The following is a 20,465-nucleotide window of genomic DNA, read 5'->3' as shown; positions in this document are numbered from 1 at the left end:
AAGTAAACACTGATAGAATCTTGAATGTGATTTGGTGATGCAAACCAATAGGGCACTTGGCTGCTAACCAAAACTTAGGAGGTTTAAGTCCACCCAGAGGCACCTGGGAAGAAAGGCCTGGTCATTTATTTCTGAGAAATCAGCCATTAAAAACCCTATGACACCAACCAAGTTCTACTCTGACACACATGGGGTCACTGAACACCGACTTTTCTATGGTTATATTCAATTTGCAGATTAATCCAGAAATAACTGACATCTTTATAAAATCAGTTCTAGTTATTACATACAGTTGTGCATTAATTTCTCTTAACATTTTATTGTAGTCAGTGTAAAATTCCTGTGCAATTTTGTTAGTATCATTTCTGTATTTGATATGTTAATAAAATAATAATAAATGCTATCAACTTTCAGCTTCATTTCCTATTTATTGTTTTTAGTTAGAAATTGAGAATTGTATAATAATCTTGATTTCAGCAACTTTGCTCCACTAAATTACTAATTATTATGATATTTCTGTAGACACTTATGTATTTTCTTGGTGTAAAATAATTCAGTAATGTTAGCTCCTCAGGCAAGTGGAGCATGATACTAGAAATAAGCATGGATATGCAGATGAGCTTGAAATACACAAGAAAGTGTAAATTGGGCAAATGTAATAAAAATATTAAGTACGAATAATTACAGTTTTATTTCATTGGTTCTAATCTTTATAACATTTGTTTCTTTTCCTATCAGTTTTCCTAATACATTGTTTAACAAGTTTGGTAACATGTTTAATAGAAAGGGTAAGAAAATGAATTCCCCGTCCCTTTCTCAATGCTCAGAGAAAATGTCATGGAGTTCACCACTGGATATGATGGTTGCTGTATGTTTTTCATTATCCTTTTTTTTGATATCATTTTTTGCTAGATAGTTTTTGTTATATAAAAGTATCCTGTTTCTTGTAGGCTAAGAGTGCTTAATGAATGGATGTTGACTTTGAAGAAGTTTTCTTTTTTGTACTTATTGAAATATAATTTTCAGATAATATTTAGAAATATCTGAAACACAACCCACCTGATCATGATGATGGATTGTCTGTTTTACAAAACACTAAAATCGATTTGCTAGAACATTTTAAGAATTTTTAGATCTACTCTCGTGAAAGAAATTGCTTCATTTTCTTATGTGTGATGTCCTTGTTAGCTTTGAGAATTAAGATATTATATAACTCATAAATCGTGAAGAATGGGAATTCTTCTTAATTGTGTTCATGAGGAACCTTTACATAGACCAAGAGGCAGTAGTTTGGAAAGAACAAGGGGATACTGATTGGTTTAAAGTCAGGTAGGGTGTGCGTCAGGATTGTACCCTTGCACCATACCTATGCAATCTGTATGCTGAGCAAATAATCAAAGAAGCTGGACTCTGAAGAAGATCGGGGCATCAGGATTGGAGGAAGACTCATTAACAACCTGTGTTATGCAGATGATATAACCTTGCTTGCTGAATGTGAAAAGGGCTTGAAACACTTATTAATGAAGATCAAAGACAACGGTCTTCGTTATGGATTGCACCTCAACATAAAGAAAGAAAAATCCTCAGAACTGGACCAATGAGCAACATCATGATAAATGGAGAAAAGATTGAAGTTGTCAAGGATTTCATTTTAATTGGATCCACAATCAACACCCACAGAAGCAGTAGTCAAGAAATCAAATGATGCATTGCATTAGGTAAATCTGATGCAAAGGAACTCCTTAAAGTGTTGAAAAGAAAGATGTCGCCTTGAAGACTAAGGTGTGCCTGATGCAAGCCATGGTATTTTCAATTGCATCATGTTCATGTATGTGAAAGTTGGACAATGAATAAGGAAGACCGAAGAAGAATTGACACCTTTGAATTGTAGTGTTGGCGAAGAATATTGAAAATACCGTGGACTGCCAAAAGAACTAACAAATTTGTCTTAGAAGAAGTAAAACCAGAAAGCTCCTTGAGAGCAAGGATGGTGAGATTTCATCTTACATACTTTGGACATGTTGTCAGGAAGGATCAGTCCCTGGAGAAGGACATCATGCTTGGCAAAGCACAGGGTCACCGGAAAAGAGGAAGACTCTCAACGAGGTGGGCTGACACAGTGGCTGCAACAATGAGCTCAAGCATAACAACAATTGTAAAGGTCACGCAGGACTGGGCAGTGTTTCGTTCTGTTGTGCATAGGGTTGCTATGAGTCGGAACCGACTCCACAGCACCTGATAACAGCAATATGACTCCTAAAAATAGCTTTATAATGGCCCTTCTTTTTGATCTGTAAAAGTTCATCTAAAATTAATGGCATATATTTTTTATGTTTTTACAATAATTCAATCATAAAGCTACCTGGGACTGGGCAATTCTTTGTAACACTGATTCAGTCTATTGAATATTTCTGGTGTAAATTTTGGTAATTTCTAGTTTCAATAAATTTGTTTATTTAAATTGTCAAATTTGTTGGTGAAAAGTTGTTCTTAATATTCTTTCATTATTCTTTTCATTAGATAGGTGCTATCGTGTTGCCCAGTTTCCATTTCTTTCATTGCTAGTTTATGTCTTCTCCCTTTTAGTTTCTTCATAAGTTTTACCAGAGTTTTATAACATTTTTTAAAATCCATTAAGTGACCGTTACGTGCTAAGTGTTGATTTTCTCTATTAGGCATTGTTATGTATTTCACTGATTTCATTTCTTAGCTTTATCATGAATCTCTTCCTAATTCCTTTAGATTTAATACATTGTTCTTTTCTTATTTTTTTTTTTACATGTAAAGTTAACTTATTGTCTTTTAAGTCTATTCTTTTATTTTCCTGTTTAAAAATATAGTTATATAAGGCTATATATTTTCTTGTAGTCACTGTGTATTTGAGTTCCATTAAATTTACATGTGTCGTAAATAGTTGTCCTTCAGATAAAAAAAAATTTTCCTAATTTCTATTTTGATTTTTTCTTTGATATAGGTTTTTAAGAAATTTCTTCCTTTAGTTGAATAACTTGTAGTTTTCTAGTTTTTTTTTATGCTATTGAATTATAGCATAATTCCATTATGATTAATGAAGGTACTGTTCATGATTTAAAACGTGAAATTTTTCTTTTACCCAATGGCAAATAATTGGCTTTGATAAATATTTCAAATGCAGTTGAACAAAGGTGAATTCCGATATTTTCGGCATAACTCTATGTGTATCTATTAAGTCAATTTTGTCAATTCTGTACTGAATATCTTTTCCTGAATCATTTATTGTTTTATTTTTTGTCACTATTGAGAAAAATGCACTAAAAGTCTCTCTGCATGGTTGTCAGTTTATATCAACATTTTTTCTTTCATATTTTGAAACTATGTTAGTGAATTCACACATATTTAGAATTGTGATATCTTTCTGATGGATAGACCTTTTACCATTATGAAATGTTTCTCTTTATTTCTAGTAATAATTCTTGTCTTAAAATTTTCATTACCTAATATTTATATGGCTACAATAGCCCTCTTTTGGTTAGCATTTTGATGTTACACAAATTTTCAACCTTTATTAGTATCTGTTTTGTGGAAGAAAGGCTTGGCAATCTGCTACCATAATGATCACAGCCAAGAAAATCTTATGGAGCAGTTCTACTCTGTAACACATGGGGACACCATGATTCAGTATCATCCCAATGGCAAGAGGTTAGGTTGAGGGTTATGCTATCTGTTTGCAACGCCCAGGTACAATACTCTTGGCTCTTAACCAAAAGGGTGGTTGGAGTCCACCCAGAGGCACCCAAGAAAGGCTTGCAATCTACTTTTGAAAAATCAGCCCTTGAAAACCCTGTGGATCACAGTCTTATTCCGTTGTTACATGGGGTCATCATGAATCAGAACTGACTCGATGGTAACTTTTTTTTTTAAATATATTCTCTCTCTTCTTATTCTAAAAAATATGTCTCTTATAAGCAGCATAATGCTGAATTTTATATTTTATTCAGTCTGAAATATCTGTTTTTTACTTGATTTATGTAGTCCATTATGCATAAGCTTTATATCCACCATACTTGTACTCGTTTTCCTATTTTCACATATTTTATGTATGGTTTACTCCTTTCTTCCCTATAACTATATTAATCAAATATTTTTATTACATCATTTTTATCCTATAAATTTACTATTTTTATTCTTATTTTAATGTTTACCCTACAGATTGCAGAAGGCATCCTGAACTTATGATAGTCTAATATGTATTACTTCCCTAATACTGCTAGAATCATATCACCTTTTTACTCCATAAGTGTTTAGAATGTGTTTAGAACTTTTGTGTTTAGAATGTTCTGCATTTTTACTCTGTAGATATTTTATATTTCATGAGACATTATTAATATTCTTTAGTCTGGTGAGGTTTTATTATATTTACCCGTAAATCTATTCTTTCTTGTGTACTTCATACCCACCTGTGAGCCCATATTTCTTTCTAGTACCATGTTCCTCCTACCTGAAGAACCAACGTTAGTATTTTTTTGAGATTAGGCCTTCTGGCAATGATTTGCTTACCAAAAGAAAAAGGATAAAGCTTCTTTATCCTTCATTCTTGAAGGATATTTTCATGAAGAATTAGGCAGTAATATTTATTGAGTATTTTAAATAAGTTTTAAATCTTCTAAATTACACCAATTTGTTCAAAGCAGCCATGAATGTTATTGTTGTTCCTTTAATATATGAATCTTTTATATCTGGCAGCTGTTTTAATTCTTACTTGTCTCTGGATTTCAGCAATTTTATTGTGATATGCCGAATTTATGTTTAACATATTGAGTTCATTGACATTCTTAAAGCAGTGTGATGATATATTCCTTAATTTTTGGAAAATTGTCAGCCATCATAACTGTGAATATTAATTTTGTTCAATCTTCTCTCTTGTCTTTAGCTAGGACACCAATTGTACAGATGTTAGACCTTTTGCTATATTCCATATTTCACTTATCCTATTATCTTTTTTTTTTTGCTTTGTGCTTTAATGTGGAGATTGACCCTTCTTCCCATTAACTAATCCAGCATTCTTCTCTGTCAAGTGTACAGTTCAGACTGTCCACTTGAGTTCTTAAATTCAGATATTTTACTTTATCTTTCAATAATATGCTTTTGATAGTTTTGTATAGATTACAACTTGCTGGTGAGAATCTACATTCTTTCACATATTTTTTTCATTTTTAATCATAGTGATTATTTTCTTATGATCATCTTGTTCTATATACATCATCTCTTATGGTTTCGATTTTGCTTTTGTTATTTTATATTCTTTATTATTGATCATAATTCCTTGCTTTTTGACATATCTGTTCATTTTTTATTGTATGCTGGACATTAAGTATAATAGAACCATGTGGTTGTTAGTTGCCATTGAATTGATTCTGACTCATGGAGACCGCACGACAGAATTGCTCCATAAGTTTTTTAAAACTGTGACCTTTCAGAAGAAGATTGCCAGGCCTGTCTTCTGAGGCACCTCTGAGTGGGTTTGAACTGCCAACCTTTCAGCTTGTAGCCAGGTACATAACCATTATCACCACTCAAGGACTCCTGTAATAGAACCATAGAAGGTCCAAATGGTATTACCTTCCACTTAAGAGGTTTCTATCTTTCCCCTGTTAGGATGATAGCATGGGGGACAGACTGAGAAATTCAATACATTTAGCAATTCATTTAGATCAAAGATAAATGTAGTTTAAGTAAGACTTTGTCTAATTCTCATTTACCCATGTTGTACAGTCATGGCCTTCTGGGCTTCAATTACAAGCCCAAAAGCCTGTATTCCTCAGCTCTGCAAGTCCATGAGAGATGAAGTCCTGTCACTCAGAGCTTCACTACCAAGCTCTCTAGCCTCCTGTCCCTTGCAACTTCAAAACCAGTCATGTATCTTAAACGGGAGACAATACATGTGTTTGAGGCAAGCCCTCTTTCACTAGGTCTTTCCTTCCTAAATATAACAAGATTGTAGATAATTTTGCCTTTTAGAATTTTAAGCCGAGCTTCCCAACCTCCCACAGAAGACCTAAACTCAGTAAACATAGCTGGGGTAAACTGGTATTTAATTTAAGCACATATATTTTTACTTTATCATTCTAGCCTTGTTTTAGCACTGGTATGTTTTCAGATTTCTTTCTTCCCAACATAGCCCCTCTAACTAGGTGGCTCAAACATGATCCTCAGTTTACATCTAGAACAAATAAGTACTTTAGGGAGAAAGCCTGACAAATTCGAATTATTTACATTCTCTGTAGTTTTTAGATTATCTAGGGTTTTTTTTTTTTTTTTTTTTTGCTTCCATAAGCTCTGATGCCTTTAAAATAAAACTTTTAAAATTGTATTTGGCATTTCCGTTTTTTTCCAGAGAAGTCACTGGCTTGCCAAGACTTCCTACTGCCTACCTAGAATTGAAGGTCTCTTCTTTATTCATTTTATAACCAAATAAACCCAGATGTTGAGTGACAAATGTTATTATTGCCCCCCCCCCCTTTTTAAATATATTTTAAAAGTAAGTGTGGAAAACCTGGAAGTGTAGTGGTTAAAAGCTACAGCTGCTAATCAAAAGGTCAGCAGTTTGAATCCACCAGGTACTCCTTGAAACTCTATGGGACAGTTCTACTCTGTCCTATAGGCTCGCTATGAATTGGAATCAACTCGATGGCAATAGGTTTGGTTTTTTTTTTTTTTTAAAGGTAAGTGTCCCTAAGTTTAAGAAATTTTCCCTAAATTGTAAAGGGCAGTGGTAAGGAAACAATCAGAAAAACTTTTGATGCCTCCTGATTCCTGCTTTCTCTGTTATATCAAGACTAGTATTGCATCAGGGTTCATTGAGGAAAATAAAAATCACACCAGTGGTTCTAAAGGGAGAGGATTAACTATAAAGAACAGGGTAAACAGCAGTTGAAAGCAGAACAAGTTGAAAGAGACACTGTGCTGCTAACTAGTAAACTGTGCATGAGGCTCTAGTGAGAGGACAGAGATTCCACTCATGAAGCTGGGAAGCAAGGGGAAGAGATTTGGGTTGTTTGAACCTAGAAAACTTTGAAAAAGACCTCGTAGATCTAGCACTCAGAACTCTGAGCAGAAGATAACGGTAAACTGGTGCTGGGAAGTTGGAACTTTGGTAGATGGCTCAAACAGCTGGGACTTAGAACCCGGAGAGTAAGTCCCTGGCTAGCTATGACAATGAAGTTGGTTTGGGGGAGTAGTTAAAAAAGAAGAGTCTGAAAGCAACCACCACTACCATGTTGAAAGCTGTTATTGAGGCAACACTGAAATGAACAACAAACAAACAGCTTCCCAGCTTTCAGTCTTCCTTTTACCAGACCGCTATAGGGCAAGGGCTGGCCAAGCAGGAGTGTTGTTTGTAGGGATTACAGAGCAGAATACAAAAGGGGAAGAAGTTTTATAAGTAAGAGACAGCACCTTAAAAACTGGTATACCATCCCTGAGCCATGTCTTTGCTCAGTAAATATAAAGAGAAGAATTTCAGAAAAAATAAACCTTCAAATAGCTGAAAATAACAAAGAGTACGTAGAAACATGCTAGGGATTACCTTTTTTTTTTTTTAATACCAAATACTTTTGATTCTGACAGAGAATAGATCTGTGAGCTTTTCTCCCAATGGTTTCCTGAAGACATGCACTGACATTTCTACTGCAGGAGGCTAAATCTTAACACAAGAGAATTTTTCTTTCTTAGGGTTTGGGTTTAATTCCTGGAATTCGCACTGACTGCTCCGATTTCACAGACTGAGTCTGAACTCTTTGTCTTCCCCTCTGAGACTGCGTCTGAACTCTTTGTCCTCTTTGCTGAAATTGAGTTTGAACTCTTTGTTCTCCTTGCTGAGGTGGAGCCTCAACTTTTTGTTCTCCTTGCTGAGGTTGAGTCTCAACTTTTTGTGCACGTTGCTGAGGTTGAGTCTGAGACATTTGTTCTGTTAGCTGAGGTTGAGTCAGAGGCTTTTTCTTTTCTTTTTTAGACTTCTTACAGCAAAAGAAGATACAACAAAAAAGTAAAAGAAACAACAAAATAAACAACAAAGGTAACAGGTAAAACCTTTTGTCAGTTTTCTGAGGGGGTACGCCGCTGTCAATGCTACCTCCGGCACCTTTACTCAGACAGTTTGGTGGGGCCCATCCGTATTTACAGTGGCACTGATGTTTATTGTTGCAGACCCCCCTCATGTTGCAGGTCTGAGCCGAACAATGACTTTTCAAAAGAGACATTTGGACACACTTTCTGTGGATGCAGATATTCCCTGGACCACATTCTGTACCATCTTTCACTTCACCAATATCAGGTATGGTCATCCCAAAATGATAGTCAGTACCCCAGCAGGAGATGCCATTGAAGTGAAGAAAGTGTACAGTAGAATGCTCTCTCAGAGCAGGAATTTCTGTCACATTTTCGCACTGAATTCTCCCACACAGTATATCAGAGGTAGCACATTTCACATATACAGAACGATTTATACCACAATGACCAAACCGATCACCTTGGGTGTTCATTTCTTTGTAGCATCTCTGATTTGCACTTTTTGCTCCTTTCCCAAAAATTTCCTTACACTGTTCATTGCGGTTATTGCATCTCTTTTCATAGCAGTAGCCCTCTTCCAAGCATGGACTCCCATCCTGCACATACAAATCTTGAGGGCACTGATGGGATGTTCCAGTGCACCATTCTGGAAGATCACATTCATTGATCTGCTGTCTACACAGTTCCCCCGATGGCAAAAACTTACAGTCTTTACAACAAAGCCCAAAAGCACAACGAGCCCCAGGACTCAGCACGCAGTTTGCTAGGCAACAGGGATCTTTTGCACAATACTTGAAGGATCCACAGTCACATTGCTCTCCTTCTTCAACCACACCATTCCCACAACGCTTCCTTATAAGGATGTTTCCTGTCTGTGGATTGTCACGCATACATTTCCCATTGTCTATAATGGTTTTCCACCAATAAGCATAACTACAGTTACTAAATCTGGTTGATGGAATTTTTCGGGGATTCATTAAGCATGACTTTTGCCCACATGTACACGTATCTTTGTCATGATTCATACCCATACTATGACCAAGTTCATGGGCCACATAGCTTGCAAAGTCTTTCAAAGTTAAATTAAGGAAGGAAACAACTCCACAATTATAGCCCATTTTACATATTCCCCCGAGGAATGATAAACCAGGTAATCCTCTTAATGCCTGATTCATATAGAGGTGTGCAACATTATATGGTAGCCGGGGAGAAAGGTTTTTGACCGTCCATTGACAAAAGTCTCTAAGAGAATTCTTTACATCATTTACTACAATAAAGTTTTTTTCAGTCCAGATCTCAATACCAAACAATAACAAATTAACACCCAATGCATCATAAATGGAATCTACTACATTGACAACATTGTATAAATCCTCCTGCAACTTTGATGTATTCCTTTCGTAATGAAGGTATAGGGTATGGTCCACAACCACTGTATATGTAACAAACCACACATGGGTCCACCAGTCCTCATAAGCACTTTGCTTCAGAGTTAAATTAGAGATATCTTGAAACTCCAATTGATGTGCTATTTCGTCTTGCATAAAGCCAAATCTCATGGATGGGAATTGTGTCTCATCATTGTCCATCTTATATACTAGATGTTCAGATGTGGCAGAAAACGTTATGGGCTTGATTTCATAAGAATTATCATTTATCTGTAGCATTCCTCGAAAGCCCCCAAAACAGGTACTGAGGGCTACCAGAGAATCCAGGTCCCCCTCCACATAACCATGATAGTAGCAGTCCTTCTGGATAAAAGGCTGGTCCTCAAGAAGTGCACCCTGGTCTGTGTAGGTGAACACAGACATGTGTCTGGATAGCAGAAACTTCTTGACCTTCATGTGCACTATATGGCTTTGGCCTCCAAAGTACAAGCCATAAGAAAGCCACCCTGGAGCATTCATGCCTCTGCTGGTACCAGTTAGCTTCAAGGGAATCACTACTTCTGGGGAGTGCTCAGCCTGGGTTTTTCCAGAAAAGGACAGCAATACCCCAAGCCAGGGCAGCAGGACAGTGATTTTCAGGTGCAACAAGTCTTCACTCATAGTCATTATGGAGGACTCATCATGGAGCCATTGGCCCAGGAGAGAAGACCAGGCTGGGAGTTACAGGTGGTCTGGCTCCTTTTTGAGCTTGTCAGTGTGCAGTACTAATCCTTAGGGTATGTCTTCTGGCAGAGTTGAATCATCAGAGCTGTAACACTATAGTAAAATAAAAAACAGCATGTAGACGGTAGTAGTTATGACGGGGTCCATTGGGGGGAGAAAGAGAAGAGCATTGGATAAAAGTGATCAGTATTTGGATCAACATATGACTCAAGGAACTTTCTAGGATTTGATCTTAAACACTGATATGCAAAGTAAGACTGGGGACATAGGGAGGAAGGGAGTTTGACTATAGGTTGATAATTATTGAACCTGGATGATGGGCACATATGGATTGATCACACTGTTCCCTAACCATACAAATATGTGTGAACATCCTCACAATAAATAGTTTAAATAAGAACTCCTTAAGGGTAAAGTAAGCATATATCTTGGATTGCTGGGAGAGTGTCAATTTACACATGCAGAATTGGCATAAGTATTAATAGCTTTTGTTTTTAATTCCAAATGAAAATTTATTTGATAATATTATTTGAGATCCACAAAAATATCAGTCTCATTTGTTACTTTTTTTTCCCTCTCTTTCTTGTGGTATTTGCCATACACTCCCCTGAAGCACAATTATTTATTTAGTTGTTATTTTCTCCCTACGCTCCTCTCTTTATTAGCCTTGTCAAACTATAGAATCCTCTAGAGCATCATGTGTCCTAGGCAAATATCGCCATACCCTATATGCCTGGCTTAAATATTTGCACAATAAACAATTGTAGACCTAGTAGTAATTGTTCTTTGGAGTGCTATAGATATTACTCAAAAGTATCTATACTTAATTATATTTTCAGGGAGCCCTGGTGGTGCAGTGGTTGAAGTGCTCAGCTGCCAACCAGAAAGATTGGCAGTTCAAACCCACCAGTTCCTCTGCAAGAGAAAGATGTGGCAGTCTGCTTCCTTAAAGATTACAGCCTTGGAAGCCCTACGGGACAGTTCTACTCTGCCCTATAGGGTTGTTAAGAGTTGGAATTGACTTGACAGCAACAGGCTTGGGTTTTTTTGATATTCTTTAAGAACATTTTTTTAAAAAATTGTGGCTAATTCTTTTCCCAGAACAAGGTGGTATAGATTCATTTTTCTCTGATCCTTCACTCTAAATATAACTACAGATCCTGGAAATAATTCAACATTTGGTGATAAAATGACTCTGAAATCTGAAAAGATAAATTAAACTGGTTAGAGACCCAGGTCTTGAGGAATGGCAATAGAGTGAGTTCCCTGGGTTTTCTTTCCATCTCTCGTATGTATATCTCAGACTGGGTGCCGAGGTGGCATACACCTGTTACAACCATCAGGCATAGAAAAAAAAAAAAACTCAAAAACCTTACTCTCTCTGGCCAAAGGACTGATAAAAGTGAAGCTTAACAAAGACCCAGCGTGGGATCCAGCCCCTGCTGTACACCCGGACGCCAGTGGGCTGATTCACTTACAGTGGCAGCTTCAAAATGGAATGACCAACCCAAAAAACCACTCCGCAGTCAGTGCACTGGTGGATGGTACAATCCACCCACATTGACAACAGCAAAGCCTGGACAGGGTGACTTAACCCTCACCCCATAACCACATCACTACTTAGCCAATCTGCCTTTGAGGCAGGAATCCCTAACAAACCAATCAAATCCCTTCTTCATAACTAGTGCACTGTTAGACAGGTGGATTCAGCTACAAAAGTAGTATCAATAAAACCTGGCATGTTCCAGCTCCAACCAGTGGCATAAGGGACCCAAGCCTGGTAGATTCTGTCCCTCCACTCCCCACTCTCCAGAAGGTGACCCAGTGACAGCAGGTGGCCTAGCTCCATCAGGATCAAAAGAACGAAGTAGATAAGAATAATAATGAAAGAACTCTGGAAACTAAATTTTGATTGAAACTAAGTCCTCAAAAGCAGGTCAGAATATAAGCTTTAAACATAAAAAAGTGTGACCATCTAAAAAATGGACAATTTAAATATGATCAAGGGTGCCCTAGGCAGTTTCTTGAGTTTTGTCGTGACCTAAACAAAGTGTCCACAGTATAATAAAAAATCATTTGAAATATCAAAAACTGGGAAAATCATGATTTCAACGAGAAATATCAATCAGTTGTCACCAATGGTAGATGAATTAAGTATTAGAATTACCTGACAATGGCTTTATAGTAGCCAAAAGCTTCAACAGGCAATTACAAATTCTCTTGCAACAAATGAAAAAAAAAAAAAAACTCTCAGAAAATAATTATAAGCTCTAAAAGTGAACCAAATGTAAATTATAAAACTGAAAAATAAAAAATATATAAAAATTTCATTGAATGTGCTCAGTTGTAGAGTGGACTGGACAAAGGGTAAAATTAATGAACTTGGAGACAGATCAATGTAATTTGCTCAATCTAAATAACAGAGAGAAAATAGACTGAAAACAAAATGGAAGTAGACACGTGGATCTGTAAGACTATAACAAGAGAACTAACATTTTTAGGATTGGGTCATAGAAGGCGAGGAGAAAGACTGTGGGGCTAAAAGAACATTTGCAACATAATGGCTGAAACCTTCCTAAATTTGCTGAAAGACATAAACCTACAGATTCAAGAAGCTGAGATTACCTGAACAGGATAAACCTAAAGAAATGTACACCATAGCACATCATAATTAAATTTATAACAATGACATAAAAATAAAAACACTTAAGAACACCCTGAAAGAAATGATGCCTTATCTACAGAAGAACTTCAATTCCAACACAGTGATTTCTTATATGGAATCTGGGAGGCCAGAAAAAAAATATGAGGAAAATTTTTCAAGTGCTGAATGAGAAGAAGGGCCAATCACACTTCCTATACCAAGTGAAACTTTCTTTCCAGAATTCTGAGGAAACAAAGATCTTCATAAAAACCCCATCCCAGTGCTGTCAAGTCTATTCCGACTCCTAGCAACCCTAAAAACCCCACAGACAAAGTAATAATAAGATAATTTGTTGATAGTAGACATACCCTTAAAAGAGTAAACAGAGCCTCTAAAACAGAGAGACAATGATAACAGAAGGATTCTGGAAACTTTAGAAAGAAAAAAGAACACCATAATGGGTAAAATTACTAGCAAATGTAAGAAAGTGTCCTTTACCTCGTGTGTTTTCTAATTCATGTATAAGGTTGAAGCAAAAACTATAACACCCTCAGATGTGTTGGAGGAAATATTTAAATAATTTTATGTACAAAGGGGAGAGAGAAAAGGAATTAAATGACAGTAATGTTTAAATACTTCACTCAAATTGCTATGACATTGATATATTAAAATATTAATAAATCAAAATAGATATGTAATAAATGCTTAAGAAACTCAAAGGAAGGCAAGAAAAAAAAAAAAAAACAGAAGAATGAGAACCAGAGTGAACAGCAGCAACAAAATCAAAAATAAAATGAAAGACTTAAGTTCTAACATATCAATAATTACATGTAATTGGTCTCAATGCACCAATTAAAGGACAGAGATTGGCAAAGTAGAGAAAATAATACAATACATCTATATGCCCTGTTCAAGAAACTCACTTCCAGATATAATGACATACGTATATTGAGAGTATACTGAGAAAATGATACATCATGTAAATATTAATGAAAAGGGTTGAGTTGGTTATAATAATATCAGAAAAAGTAGACATCAAAGTAAGGAAAATCACTAGGAAAAAAGACATTACATAATAATAAAATGATAGATACACAAATTAAATACAGCAATCTTAAATGTATAAGTACCAAAAGATAAACCTTAAAATACATGACGCAAAAACTAATAGTGTTGAGAAGCGGAGCCAAGATGGCAGAATAGACAGATGCTTCTGGCGATCCCTCTTTACAACAAAGATCTGAAAAAACAAGTGAAACGAGTATATTTGTGACAAGCTGGGAGCCCTGAGCATCAAAGGCAAGCTTAGACAATGAAATGAGGGGCAGGGGGAGGAAGACACCGTTCAGAAGTGGAGAGGAGTTACCTGATCTGAATCGCAGGGAGCCCTCAGGCACCATTCCCAGAGCCGCGGCAGCAAGCTGGGACTAGCATTCAGCTGCAGTTTCCTCAGGGAGAAGCAGCCAGCCACAGAGCCTACTCTGGAACCTGAGGAAGACAGCGCTCTCGGCAAAAGCTAAATACTTGTGTATATTTTACCACGCCCCCGCACCCCCAAACTGGCTTCAGCGGCTGAATCCCTGGGCCTGATATTGCTCTGTTGAGCACCAAGAGCCATCCTCCTGGCCTTGGGAAGGAAAAAATCTGCAATTGGGGGGAAAAGATAATTTGCTAGCTCCATGAACCAGGGGAGCTCAGGGCAGAAGCAGCTCCTGTCCAGGCATAAACCATCCACGGACAGTGAGCACCTTTCCCTTCTGCGTAGACCTGTGTGGGCCTATTTCGGGAGAATAGGCCCTTGCTGGCAAACTCTAACCATTTCAGCTGTGTGGTGGAAAGGTGGGTGTTTGACGTTTGACATTGCTTTTGCCTATTAAACAAGGTCCTCGCCTACCCACATCAGGGACCTAAGGACTGCTACCTTCAATCAGGTCACCCAGCCATCTGTGACAGGGGTCCAAAGATAACTGGTACCTCCAAGTCCTTACAACCAAAAACATCGGGTGCACATGGCCCATCTACAGAACCCACCCACCTGCATGCTTTAGGGAGCAGGGATGTGCTTTCCTCAGAGACACTCAGGGGTCAGTTCTCAGCCCCTTGCCTTGTTCAGAGCACAACCCCCTACTCCAATCAGATGCTGGTATATAAGCCAATCACCCCTGCCCCTCTAAGACTGTAGGACAGAGCCTTTACCTCACACTTGATGATCAGCTACCTAGAAACCTGAGCTGAATTCATACGAGAAAACTGAATGGACTCCTAGACTGATACACCTGGTAACAGCTCTAGCCATCTGGGGACAGGATGTCAGAGCTCCAAAGGCAAAAATAATCAAGCTAGCTCACTCAAGCAACCCATAGGGGTAGACCAACACAAAACAAAGCAAGTAGCTACAACACAGTAAGCAAGCATAAACTAATACTATAACTTATAGATGGCTCAGAGAAAACAGTCAATATCAAGTCACATAAAGGAACAGACCATGATCAACTTAACAGGCTCTCAAAATAAAGAATCCAGGGATCTTCTAGATAAAAGTGCATTCCTGGAATTACCAGATGCAGAATACAGAAGTTTAATATACAGAACCCTTCAAGACATCAGGAAGGATATGAGGCAATATGCAGAACAAGCCAGGGAACACACAGAAAAAGCAGTTGAAGAAATTAGAAAGATTATTCAGGAACATAATGAAAAGTTTAATAAGCTGGAAAAACCCATAGACAGACAGCAATCAGAAATTCAGAAGATTAACAATAAAATTAAAGAATTAGACAACTCAATAGAAAGTCAGAGGAGCAGAATTGAGCAAGTAGAAGCTAGAATCTCTGAACTTGAAGATAAATCACTTAGCACTAGTACATTTGAAGAAAAATCGTATAAAAGAATTTTAAAAAATGAAGAAGCCTTAAGAATCATGTGGGACTCAATCAAGAGAAAGAACCTACATGACTGGAGTGCCAGAACAGGGAGGGATAACAGAAAATACAGAGAAAATTGTTGAAGATTTGTTGGCAGAAAACTTCCCTGATATTGTGAAAGATGAGAAGATATCTATCCAAGATGCTCATCGAACTCCACATAAGGTAGATCTGAAAAGAAAGTCACCAAGACATATTATAATCAAACTTGCCAAAACCAAAGATAAAGAGAGAATTATAAGAGCAGCGAGGGATAAATGAAAACTCACCTACAAAGGAGAACGAATAAGAATAAGCTTGAACTACTTGGCAGAAACCATGTAGGCAAGAAGGCAATGGGATGGCATATTTAAAAAATTGAAGGAAAAAAATTGCCTGCCAAGAATCATATATCCACCAAAACTTTCTTTTAAATATAAAGGTGAAATTAAGACATTTCCAGATAAAGACAAGTTGAGGGAATTTGTAAAAACCAAATCAAAACTACAAGAAATACTAAAGAGAGTTCTTTGTTTAGAAAATCAATAACATCAGGTATCAACCCAAGTCTAGAACACTGGACATAGCAGCCAGAAGTCAAACCAGACAGGGAAATCCAAAAAAACAAAGCAAGATTATAAAAAAAGAAAAAAAAAGCCCAAAACAGGGTAACAGTGATTTTATTCTATGAAAGAAGACAATATTAAAATAATAAAGAGGGACTAAGAAATGTAATCATACACCTTCCATATGGAGAGGAAGATACGGGGATACAAAGAAATAAAAGTTAGTTTTAAATTCAAAAAAATAGGGATAAATAATAAAGTAACCACAAAGGAGACAAACTATCCTACTCATCAAAATAAAATACGAGAGAAAAATAGAGACTCAGCAGGAAAAAAAGCAACAACAACAAATATGGGGAAAGGACAATATATAAAGAAAATCTACCCAGCACATAAAATTAAGTGGGAAAAAGAAACTGTCAACAACACACAAAAAAAATACATCAAAATGATACCACTAAATTCACACCTCTCCAGAATTACCCTGAATGTAAATGGACTAAATGCACCAATAAAGAGACAGACAGTGGCTGAATGGATTAAAAAACAAGATCCACGTATATGCTGCCTACAAGAGACACACCTTAGACTTAGAGACACAAACTAAAACTCAAAGGATAGAAAAAAATGTATCAAGAAAACAACAATCAAAAAAGAGCAGGAGTGGCAATATTAATTTCTGACAAAATAGACTTTAAAGTTAAATCCATCAGAAAGGATAAGGAAGAACACTATATAATGATTAAAGGGACAATACACCATGAAGATATAACCATATTAAATACTTATGCACCCAGTGACAGGGCTGCAAGATACATAAACAAACTCTATCAGCATTGAAAAGTGAGATAGACAGCTCCACAATAATAGTAGGAGACTTCAACACACCACTTTCAGTGAAGGACAGGACATCCAGAAAGTAGCTTAATAAAGACAAGGAAGATCTAGATGCCACAATCAACCAACTTGACCTCATAGACATGTACAGAACACTCTACCCAACAGCAACCAAGTATACTTTCTTTTCTAGTACACATGGAACATTCTCTAGAGTAGACCACATATTAGGTCATAAAGCAAGCCTTAGCACAATCCAAAACACTGAAATATTACAAAGCATCTTCTCTGACCATAAGGCCCTAAAAGTGGAAATCAAATAACAGGAAAAGCAGGGAAAAGAAATCAAATACTTGGAAACTGAACAATACCCTGCTCAAAAAAGACTGGATAATAGAAGACATTAAGGATGGAATAAAGAAATTCAGAGAATCCAATGAGAATGAAAACACTTCCTATCAGAACCTTCGGGACACAGCCAAAGCAGTACGCAGAGGCCAATTTATATCAATAAAAGCACAGATCCAAAAAGAAGAAAGGGCCCAAATCAAAGAATTATCCCTAAAACTTGAACAAATATAAAGAGAGCAACAAAAGAAACCCACAGGCACCAGAAGAAAACAAATAAGAAAAGAAGAAAAAATAAGAGCTGAACTAAATGAAATAGAAAACAGAAAAACAATTGAAAGAATTTTCAAGACCAAAAGCTGGTTTTTTGAAAAAAATGAACAAAATTAATAAACAACTGACAAAAGAAAAACAGGAGAGGAAGCAAATAACCAGCATAAGAAATGAGACAGACAATATTACAACAGACCCAACTGAAATTGGAAGAATTATATCAGATTACTACGAAAAATGGTACTGAAAAAAATTTGAAAACCTAGAAGAAATGGAAGAATTCTGAGAAACACACTACCTTCCTAAACTAACACAAGCAGAGGTAGAACAACTAAATAGACCCATAACAAAAGAAGAGATTGAAAAGGTAATCAAAACCTCCCAATGAAAAAAAACCCTGGTCCGGACGGCTTCCATGCAGTGTTCTACCAAACCTTCAGAGTTAACCCCACTACTAGTAAAGGTATTTCAGAGCACAGAAAAGGACTGAATACTCCCAAGCTCATTCTATGAAGCCACCATATCCCTGATACCAAAACCAGGTAAAGATACCACAAGAAAATTATTTTTATCCCTCATGAACGTAGATGCAAAAATCCTCAACAAAATCCTAGCCAATAGAATTCAACAACATATGAAAAAAATAATTCACCATGACCAAGAGGGATTCATACCAGGTATGCAGGGATGGTTCAACATTAGGAAAACAATTAAGGTAAACCACCACATAAATAAAACAAAAGACAAGAATCACATGATTTTATCAATTAATGCAGAAAAGGCTTTTGACAAAGTTCAACACCCGTTCGTGATAAAAACTCTCAGCAAAGTAGGAATAGAAGGAAAATTCCTCAACATAATAAAGGACATTTATACAAAGCCAACAGCCAACATCACCCTAAATGGAGAGAGCCTGAAAGCATTCCCATTGAGATCGGGAACCAGACAAGGATGCTATTTATCACCACTCTCATTCAACATTGTGTTGGAGGTCCTAGCCAGAGCAATTAGGCTAGATAAAGAAATAAAGGGCATCTATACTGCCAAGGAAGAATTAAAAGTATCTCTGTTTGCAGAAGACATGATCTTATACACAGAAAACCTTAAAGAGTCCTCAAGAAAACTACTGAAACTAATAGAAGAGTTCAGCAGAGTATCAGGATACAAGATAAACATACAAAAATCACTTGGATTCCTCTACACCAACAAAAAGAACATCGAAGAGGAAATCACCAAATCAATGCCATTTATAGTAGCCCCCAAGAAGATAAAATACGTAGGAATAAATCTTACCAGAGATGTAAAAGACTTATACAAAGAAAACTACAGTACACTTCTGCAAGAAACCAAAAGAGGCTTACATAAGTGGAAAAACATACCTTGCTCATGGATAGGAAGGTTTAATGTTATAAAAATGTCTATTCTACCAAAAGCGATCTATACATTTAACACAATTCCGATCCCAATCCCAACGACATTCTTTAATGAGATGGAGAAACAAACCACCAAATTCATATGGAAGGAAAAGAGTCCCCAGATAAATAAGGCATTACCGGAAAAGAAGAACAAAGTGGGAGGCCTTACTTTACCTGATTTTAGAACCTATTATACCATCACTGTAGTCAAAACAGCCTGGTACTGGTACAACAACAGATACACAGACCAATGGAACAGAATTGAGAATCCAGACATAAATCGATCCAAATATGAGCAGTTGATATTTGACAAAGGCCCAAAGTCAGTTAAATGGGGAAAAGACACTCTTTTTAACAAATGGTACTGGCATAAGTGGACATTCACCTGCAAAGAAAATGAAACAAGACCCATACCCCACTACATGCACAAAAACTAACTCAAAGTGGATCAAAGACCTAATTATAAAATCTGAAACAATAAAGATCATGGAAGAAAAAATAGGGACAATGTTAGGAGCCCTAATACATGGCATAAACAGTATGCAAAACATTATTAAGAATGCAGAAGAAAAACTAGATAACTGGGAGCTCCTAAAAATCAAACACCTATGTTCATCCAAAGACTTCACCAAAAAAGTAAAAAGATTACCTACAGATTGGGAAAAAGTTTTTAGCTATGGCATTTCCAATCAGTGCCTGATCTCTAAGATCTACATGATACTGCAGAAACAACTACAAAAAGACAAATAACCCAATTAAAAAATGGGCAAAAGATACAAATGGACACTTCACTAAACAAGACATTCTGGTAGCTAACATATACATGAGGAAATGCTCACGATCATTAGCCATTAGAGAAATGCAAATCAAAACTACAATGAGATTCCATCTCACTCCAAGAAGAGTGGAATTAATCCAAAAAATACAAAATAATTTTGGAGAGACGTGGAGAGATTGGAACACTTATACACCTCTGGTGGGAATGTAAAATAGTACAACCACTTTGGAAATCGATTTGGTGCTTCCTTAAAAAGCTATAAAGAGAACTACCATACGGTCCAGCAATCCCACTCCTTGGAATATATCCTAGAGAAATAAGAGCCTTTACACGAACAGATATATGCACACCCATGTTTATTGCAGTACTGTTTACAATAGCAAAAAATGGAAGCAATGAAGGTGCCCATCAAAGGATGAATGGATAAGTAAATTATAGTATATGCGCACAGTGGAATTCTACACATGTATAAAGAACAGTGACAAATTTGTGAAACACTTCATAACATGGAGAAATCTGGAAGGCATTGTGCTGCGTGAACTTA

At 36.6% G+C, this 20,465-nt stretch overlaps 1 protein-coding gene across 1 annotated transcript; it reads right to left on the bottom strand.

Annotated features, from left to right (window-relative positions):
• Positions 1-7,583: 7,583 nt before the first annotated feature.
• LOC100667417 (disintegrin and metalloproteinase domain-containing protein 29) lies at positions 7,584-10,139 on the bottom strand. Its single transcript, XM_010595651.3, has one exon. It carries the CDS (start codon positions 10,098-10,100, stop codon positions 7,707-7,709), a length of 2,394 nt encoding a protein of 797 aa, XP_010593953.1. The 5' UTR covers positions 10,101-10,139; the 3' UTR covers positions 7,584-7,706.
• Positions 10,140-20,465: the final 10,326 nt, after the last annotated feature.

Source organism: Loxodonta africana, chromosome 21 (genome assembly GCF_030014295.1).
Source record: "Loxodonta africana isolate mLoxAfr1 chromosome 21, mLoxAfr1.hap2, whole genome shotgun sequence".
NCBI classification, from domain to species: Eukaryota; Metazoa; Chordata; class Mammalia; order Proboscidea; family Elephantidae; genus Loxodonta; species Loxodonta africana.
Note: the sequence above shows the minus strand (reverse complement) of the source record. Positions and strands in the feature narration are given on the sequence as shown.

Coding starts and splice junctions, on each gene's coding strand:
- LOC100667417 (XM_010595651.3), bottom strand. CDS start 10,100: ATGACTATGAGTGAAGACTTGTTGCACCTGAAAATCACTGTCCTGCTG.